General features: G+C 49.1%; 1 protein-coding gene across 1 annotated transcript in view; it reads right to left on the bottom strand.

Moving 5' to 3' along the window:
• Positions 1-240: 240 nt before the first annotated feature.
• LOC136172474 (antigen WC1.1-like) overlaps positions 241-8,587 on the bottom strand; it is a 42,229-nt gene continuing 33,882 nt past the window's right edge. Inside the window, exons 11-21 of the mRNA XM_065941915.1 lie at positions 6,983-7,075; positions 6,592-6,906; positions 5,068-5,382; positions 4,677-4,718; positions 4,276-4,590; positions 3,994-4,026; positions 3,294-3,431; positions 2,756-2,848; positions 2,439-2,486; positions 1,804-1,944; positions 241-386 (exon numbers count right to left, since the gene is read on the bottom strand). Coding sequence (XP_065797987.1) covers positions 241-386; positions 1,804-1,944; positions 2,439-2,486; positions 2,756-2,848; positions 3,294-3,431; positions 3,994-4,026; positions 4,276-4,590; positions 4,677-4,718; positions 5,068-5,382; positions 6,592-6,906; positions 6,983-7,075 — 1,679 coding nt within the window. The remainder of the gene's footprint in view (positions 387-1,803; positions 1,945-2,438; positions 2,487-2,755; positions 2,849-3,293; positions 3,432-3,993; positions 4,027-4,275; positions 4,591-4,676; positions 4,719-5,067; positions 5,383-6,591; positions 6,907-6,982; positions 7,076-8,587) is intronic.

The raw sequence follows: 8,587 nt of genomic DNA, 5'->3' as shown, positions 1-8,587 counted from the left end.
GGTGAGAAAACAGGGCAGTACATCTTGTTTTCCCTTGAGGAAAATGGTGTTTGAGAACCAGACCAATCATTCAAAAGCATTTGAGGTGGAACTTGCTAAATTAGAAACACAGCAAAAAGTTACTTTATTCAGAATACTTCATTTTCAACCATTTCCATATAACACGATTACAGGTCAGCCTTACTCTATTGAAATACAGGCAATTAGAATCTGAGGCTTCATCACATAGTTAATACAACATCATGGGAAAGTCACTGTGGATGTTCCTGGGGCACCGAGTTCAACGTCATCATACCCAGGGTCCCCTCTGTTCCCCTGGAGCAGCCACGGGCTGTCTTCTCCTTCCCCAGGATCAACTTCCCCTCCAAAGATGAACAGAAAAGAGCCTGAAATAGTAAAGAAAAGCATGATTAGAACTGAGACAAAGGGGACCAGACCGTGTTGTGGAAGTGAGTCAATTAAGTGGTGATAACAAAACACCTCTGTGACCCAGGAGTGGGCAGGAGGCTCAGGCTATGTCACATCATTTACAGGTAGGATGGACCCAGGCTGTCCTCTCAGATCCGGTCCATGTGGTCTCTGGGGCCTCAGCTCATGTGGAAATCCTGCATCACAGGAGACCTGTGCTCACACAGGAGCTCTGGGAAGGCCTGCCTCCAGGCCACACAATCAGCAAGGAGATGCCCAGGAACAGTAAGAACATACCAACGAATTTAATGTTCTCTTCTCACAACTGACAGACATGAAATCACCATGAGAGGGAGAGTGGAGACAGGAAAATCTGCGTTCCTCACTCACAAACCAGCTCTGCTCTTAGTTAATTCCTGTTCCCAAATGACTACAAATTGTATCAAGGTGCAGCCACAGGAGGCCCCTTCCCAGGGACCACACAGGCCCTCAGATGGAGAAATATTCTTTTCTAGAGAATGAGTGTCTTTTCTTGGCTACTGAAAAGCCTGGAGCAAATTAGACTTTAGCCGACCACAAACTCTGGTCTATAAACTACCAACATGGCTTATTGTTAAGGCCACTACACATCATAGATTTTGTACGTTAGTGCTGACATATAAACAGAGCTCATCTTAAATTATCAGAATACCTCACAAATTCAATACTGCACTACATTTTAAAAAATCATTGACTACCTTTCATGTATAAGATAGCACAGAGGAGTGATCAAAACACTTGTTCTATTTGTGGGTTTCATAAATGTGCTCAAAGAATCAAATTTTCTTTTCCTTTTGGCCACTGAACAATGCTTGTGGGATCTTAGTTGCTTGACCACGGATTGAACTCAAGCCCTAGCAGTGAAAGTGCAGAGTCCTAACAACTGGATTGTCAGGAAATGCCCTAATCTGTACATTTTAATGCAAGCATATCACTTATAAAGTGAAAATTTATGTTGCAGTATGGAGACTTAAATGCCAAAAGGAGAATGATATCTCACTGCCAAGGACTGTGATAGCATTAAAGACAGTATACGGTAGAGACTGTCACGTCCAACTCTTTGTGACCCTATGGACTACAGTCTGCCAGACTCCTCTTTCCATGGGATTCTCCAGGCAAGAATACTGGAGTGGGTTGCCATTCCCTTCTCCAGGAGATCTTCCCAACCAGGGATCAAACCCAGGTCTCCTGCATTGCAGGCATATGCTTTACCATCTGAGACACCTGGGAAGACTATCAAATGCATGAGATTACTGATGTTTTGAAATTCTAGAGAGGCTGGGCATTGAGGAACTCAAATTCACCACTTCCAGGACAGAGGCTGAAGATTGCAGGAGATGAGCTAACCCCACTCACCTGTCTGAGACCTCATCCCATCTTCCTTCACTGGGAGCACTTCCTCTTCGCTCATGTGAGAGGCAGGAGGAGCCCCAGGCACTGGTACTTGTTCAGCATCATCATAATCCTCACCAGGGGCATCAGTCCTCTGATGTGGGGCTTCTGAGGGCAGAGCAGGGGTCAGATGAAACCACGGTAAGTGGGCTCGTCTGGGAGGGCTCGTCTGGGAAATACCTACGATCCCTTCTGACCCAGAATTTCTGAGCCACTATATAGAGGCACATTGTTTCAAAAGATTTTTTTCTCTTCTAAGACCATGTTTCACTTTGAAGTCTCCATAAGCCAAAACATGATTTTACACATCTCTCTCAAAGGAACTCCTATACCATAAGCATGACTAAAGCGTTTTCACAAATAGTGCTTTCCAGATGTTATTTTTAGAAACATTGTGTTTCTGTTGTGATTCTGGATACACAGAGCTCAGCTCCAAATGTGAGACATCACAGAACAGTCAGAGAAGGGGAGGATGGACCCCATCTCGATACAAGGGATGCTACTGCTCCATCAAACGAAGACTGTTTCCCTTGCCTCTTATCTCTATGAGGGAAACTCTCCTCCCCTACACCCAGCTGAGGTGGGTCCATCTCTATTACCTGGAGCAGATCTGGAGTCATCATTGTCCTCACCATCTGACAGGAAGCCTAATGTGGAGACAAACATCACACAACACACAGAATGACCCTCCCCACACCCAAGGGACCAGTGTTAAGGTTGAGAAGGAACAGGCCTGGTTCATGCAGTGTAGACGGAGGCTGGGGGCTCTCAGAGCTCTAAGAGGCCATCCTACCACTTGGAGGAGCTGCCTCTGTGAGTCTGGGGCACACCTGGAGGATGCAGATGCTGAGAAGATGCACACAGCCAATGGGAGGTCACAACAAGAGGCCCCAGGAGGGCAGGCAAAGACACCCACCTGGGCTGTCCAGAAGACCCTCCTTCCGTGATACAAGGTAATCGAGCTCCTCATACACTGCTTCAGCAAGAGCATCTTCATAGCTGGAAAAGGCTGAGAGATTCCCCAGCAGGTCAGAGATGCTACCCCAGACACCCCGGTCCAGCAGGATGAGAGATCCCCCAGCAGGTCAGAAATGCTGGCCCAGATACCCCGAACCAGCAGACACATCCTTTATCTCCCCAGTGCTCACACAGGTCCTGTAGGGACCTCAGGATAGCTTCCCACCCAGTGCACCTGTTGGCACCTTCTCCCCTCATCTGGCCCTGAATACAGCTCAGCCCCAACTCTGTCTCATCTCACAGGAAAGGCTATGACTTACGAGAGCTCATATACCAGTCCTAAAAGCCTCTGTCTACTCAGCCCTGAGAGCTCAGCATGGAGCACATGGAGTCTGCAGACTCAGAGCAGAGACCTGGCCCAGGCTCCCGTCCTCACATCCGCCCCATCTCCTGCCTGCACACAGGCTTCCTGGTCCCCAGTTCCCCCTGCAGCCCACCTCTGCGCTCTGCTCTCCATCTGAGCATCTGAGTCACCAGGACAACGAGGACCAGGAAGAGAAGGGCCCCCAGGATGAGGCAGAGGACCCAAGGCATGGAGAAGAAGCCAGGGAGAGGATTCGAGGCTGGTCTGGTCCCTAAGGAGAACAGGAAAGAGGGTTGGAGAAGGTCCTGGGCAGAGAAACCCTCTGTGCCAGAATTTCCAGGAGCTCTGGACAATGGTGTCCCAGCCTCACATACAAGTGCACTGACAGTGACTGAGCTCCCACCGTTCTCGTCTTCAGGAGAAGCCGGCCTCACTCTGGCCAGTGTGGCCCCGAGGCAGAGCCAGGGATTGTCAGGGAGCCGCCCTGCCTAAACTGCCTCTGAGGACCCGGCTCATCCCCTCTCCCTGGGCTTCAAGAGACAGAGCATCAGACAGTCCTGGGACCTGTGCCTCACTAATGAGGAGCAACACACAGGGGCAGGTGGGAGAACCTCAGAATCTGCAACATGGGAACCAGAGGCACTTGGACCCCAGGCATGAGAAACTTCTGACTCTGGGATCCAGGGTAGGGGAGTTCCCCAACATAATGCCCTGGCTCCTCCCCAAAAACCAGGGGCTCCTAGGCTCTTTCCTCTCCTTAGCTGTCAGAGAGCCCACAGAACAGGTCCCCAGAATCTGAGTACTCTCCGCTGTCCATAGATGGATCACAGTACCTGCTGTAGACAGGGGCAATGATATCCTTGCACCTTAAGGGAAAAAGAGGAGTTTGGGTAAAGGGAATTGGCCAGAATGAAGGGCAGCCCTATTTTCCTTCTTGAGCCTGAAATCACCCCTCAGTCTCCACAACATCAGTGTCCAGTCCTCCCAGCTCCCCAGTCCTAGATCAGAGCCCCAGCACCCAGACACTCTCTGAACACAAACTCCCCACCAGGCCCAGCCCACTGCCTCCGTGCTGCCCCAGCTCACCCAGAACGGACCCCGAGCCCCTCACTCACCAGAGCACCTCACACCAGCATCCTCCTCATGCTTGCAGTCGCTCTGCCCCCAGGGATCCGCAGCACAGTCCCACAGGGAGGACTCCCGGCCCCCGCACCGCACCTCGTCCAGCCAGATGCTCCCGTTTCCAGGGCCAAACGCCGCGGCCCGCACGGCTTCCAGGGCCCGGCCACAGCCCAGCTGCTGACACACCACCTCGGCCTCTGCCAGGCTCCAGGAGTCATCACACACGGTGCCCCAGGAGCCGCCGTGCCAGACCTCCACCCGCCCTGAGCACGCGCTGTCTCCTCCCCTGAGCCGGAGCTTCTCTCTGTCTGAAAAGGCAGCAGCCCCTCCTGTGACTCCCCTGGTGGGAGGAAGGAGCCCCTGGGGCCCTGGGGAGGGGGCGGGACTGACGTACCTGTGCAGGGGGCAGCAGCTGGGCAGCTCTTGGGTCTTCTTCCTGTAGGAGCAATGATGGGAAGTGCTGGATCAGGGACAGCTGGGGGTGGTCTTGTCCCCAGACATGAGTATCTAAGGTTTTTTGTCACAGTCAAATGACAAGAGACCACAGAAGCTACATCATCTACTTGGCTGAGAGGTTCACTGCTTCTTATCAGCAGCTAAAATTACTTTATCTAATTAGTTGTTTACCATAACAAAATCAAACAAACAGAAAAAGAGACAAACACAAATATACACCTACATTTTGTAGACTCAACCAAAACCCATCAATTAGATCTGAAAATATGAAATCATACTAACGGCATCCTACACGGTTGGGAGTGACACAGAAACAGACAGTAAGTCACCTGCACACGAGATATAGGCTTCCTCCTTGGGAGAGCAGGAGTTGTAATTCCAAGGGTCAGAAGGACACTGCCAGAGAGAGGTGTCAGTTTTCCGACACTTGATTCCATCTACCCAGCGGGGTCTAGAACCTTCCCTAAGAGCAACAGAAGAGTTGAGACTTCCGCTGTCCCCACAGCCAAGCTGTCTGCAGATCATGGACACGGTGATGTCTTCCATGGGGCTGCGGCAGACACTGCCCCAGGTCCCATTGTAGAAAACTTCCAGCCACCCAGCACACTGCTGGTCCTCGCTCACCATCCTGAGGGCCAGGAACTCTAAGATTGAAACGGAGGAGATGGGACACAGTGAGAACTGCACTCATTGCTCTGGGTTTTCCTCTCACCCAGAAGTAGTGACCACACATCCCTGACCCAGCAGAGGAGATGCCCACTGCGTGACAAGACTGACTTTTGCCTCCCTTTCACCTGACTTTGTCCAGTAACGTCTGTACACCTATTTCTACCGCAACAATGTAGATGTAAACAGAGAGCAAGGCCAGCTTGGGGACCTGCAGTGACAGGAGCTGATTCCTGCTTCCTGACAAAATTTCTAAAAGAACAGAATGTGATGTGGACACTGAAGTGGTTGATAGAATAACGGACCCCCAAAGATGTCCGTAGCCTAATCCTGGAACCCGTGACACGTTATCTTACATTTCAAAAGGGACTTTACAGATGTGATTAGTAAGGACCTTGGGATGGAGAGATAAAGCTCAAATACTGAGGACTAACTATTTGAGACCCGTCTAACACATCTTTAAACCCACTACACTGAGAAATGCATCATCTTTCCCAGTTCCAGTCAGAGGGAAATGTGAGTGAGGGAGAAGAGTTGGAAGAGGCACTGTTGTTGAAGAAGAGGGCTCTGAGCCAAGAAATGAGACCACACAGAAACCACAAAAGGCTGGGAAAGGAGTCCTCCCAGAGACTCCAGGCAGAATGCAGCCCTGTGGACACTGGGATGTTGGCCCATGGAGACTGCCTTAAGACTCCTAGCAAACAGAACTGTAAAGGAAAAATCTGAGTTTTCACTATGTCAGGCTCCTCTAAGCATTTGATTCTCAGGCAAGAATATTGGAATGGGTTGTCATGCCCTCCTCCAGGGGATCTTCCTAGCCCAGGGACAGAACTTGCATTTTTAACATGTCCTGCATTGGCAGGCAGGTTATTTAGCACTAGTGCAACTGGGGAGGCCCAGGATTTCAAGATGTTACTACCACAGGTAACTGCAGAAAGAGCCGTGCTTTCAAGTGTTAACTGTCAGAAACGGCTCTGCCAGGAAACACTGGGGAGAAGAAAGGACCAGAATCTCAGCTGCTGCAGGAGGAAGTGAAAGCACCTTGTCTTCAGGTCGACTGGAAAGACAGGCTGGATGGGAGGAAATCTCCTTCTCTGGTCCTTTCGGCATCTCTCCATCAGGACTCAGACCCCTGTCTTCCAGGGCCCCACCCCTCCCCCAGCCTGTGGACAGTGTGCAGCGCAGACCTGAGCAGATGACCCCCGCATCCTCCTTGTGTCTGCAGTTGTGCCGCCCCCAGCCCCGGGAAGGGCACCTCCACACGTGAGACTCATTTCCTGTGCAGTTCAGGTCGTCCAGCCAGATGGGCCCTGTCCCTGCCCCGAAGTGAGCAGACCCCGTCGCATTGAGGGCTTCTCCACAGCCCAGCTGCCTGCACACCACGTGGGCATCGTCCAGGTCCCAGCCGTCATCACAGATGGTGCCCCAGGAGCCCTGGTCAAGGATCTCCACTCTCCCGGCGCAGGGACCGCCCCCGTCCACCAGGCGGAGCTGTCTGCTGTCTGAGGAGAGAGAAATGGGACAATGGGGCGGTGACCTGGGGAATGGGAAGGGTCTTCTGTCCTGTGGGACCCTCACCTGAGCAGTAGGGGGCGCTCTCCTCTGAGGCTGCAGACCCTGCTGGTTCAGACGCGGAGTCATTGCACTGGGGCAGCACCTGGGTCTGGTTTCCTGCAGAAACAGCAATGATCAGGGTGTTGGTGATTGAAAAACAGGAAACTGAATAAACTAAATAATGACAAGCAGTGGGGTCTGAGAAGAAAAATGTTAACAAAGTTGCGCAGTAGTTTCCAGCTCTTTTTGACCCTATGGACTGTAGTACACCAGCCCCCTTGTCCATGGGATTTTCGAGGCAAGAATACTGGAATGGATTGACATTTCCTCCTCCAGGGGATCTTCCCCAACCAGGAATCAAAATGTCATCTCCTGTATTTCCTGCATTGGCTGGTGGATTCTTTACCACTGAGCCTTTTGGGAAGCCCAGGTTAACATAGTCGTAAAGTTTTCATAACTGTAGTGTTCGCCTTCGCTATGGAGAGCTCTGCTTCTGACAGTGCCACAATTTTTCTCTCAAGCACTAAGATGAGTTAAATAAGATCCATCCCTAAATAGAAGAAACAAAATAAAACACTTTCTGAAGTATTTCTACAATTTGTCATCTACAATGTCTGTTTTTTTAAAAGATATTTGATGAAAATAGATCTCATGAGAAACCACGAGGAAATGTAGACATTAGAAACAATTCCCCAGGACACTCAGCTACTAGAGTTACTTGACAGAGAATTTAAAGAGCCTTGATTAAGGTGCCCATGGAATTAATTGACAAAATGTGCACCCTGATAGGAAAAAAAAAACAAATAATGATAACAACAAATAAAAATTATAGAGCTGAATAACTTACTAGTTGAAATTAAGAACAAAAGAATGAGTATATCAGCACATTAGCTCAGCATAAGGGAGAATCAATAAAGTGGAAGGTCATAAGACAAATACGCCTCTATTTAGAAGTGCAGGCCACATAGTAAGTGTCCTGATTACACTTCTGTATAACAAATTATATAAACAGCCTCTGAAGCAATATATATATCTCCACACTCTTCACTTTCTTAAGTTTTCCTGGGTCAGTAATTTGAGAAAGACTCAACTTGGCAGTTGTGTCTTGGGATCTTTCATGTAGTTGCATTTAGATGTCATCTGGGGTTGAAGTCAGCTGAGGACTTGACTGAACTTTGGTTAATAAGGAAATTTCTTGAATAATTTTAGGGATAAAAGGACATCATGACTACAACCTAATTCAGAAAGACCTTACATGTTTATGGAGAAAAGGGGCAGGAGGGGGACAGAGAGAGAGAGAAAGAGAGGAATACTAAAGCAAAACACTAATATTGGGAGATCCAGGTAAAAGTCATTTGGGAATTTTTGCAACTTTCAGGTCTCAAATTCGGTCAAGATAAAAAAAATTAAAAGGTAAAAATAAGTCAGAAAGAATTAATTCCTAGGACACTTTCACTAAAAGAAATACAAATAATGTCAAAAACGTGAAACACCTAGGAGAAAACCTAGTAAAAGATGGGCAAAATCTCTGATGGACCTAACTGAATGGAGGGATATGTCATGTCAATGAATTGGGTGACTCAAAATTGTCAAAGTCAATCATCCTCAAATTTATGGTAGATTAAATAT

This window comes from Muntiacus reevesi, chromosome 1 (genome assembly GCF_963930625.1).
Source record: "Muntiacus reevesi chromosome 1, mMunRee1.1, whole genome shotgun sequence".
Lineage (NCBI taxonomy): Eukaryota > Metazoa > Chordata > Mammalia > Artiodactyla > Cervidae > Muntiacus > Muntiacus reevesi.
The sequence above is the reverse complement of the archived record's forward strand: the minus strand, read 5'-3'. Positions and strand labels throughout refer to the sequence as shown.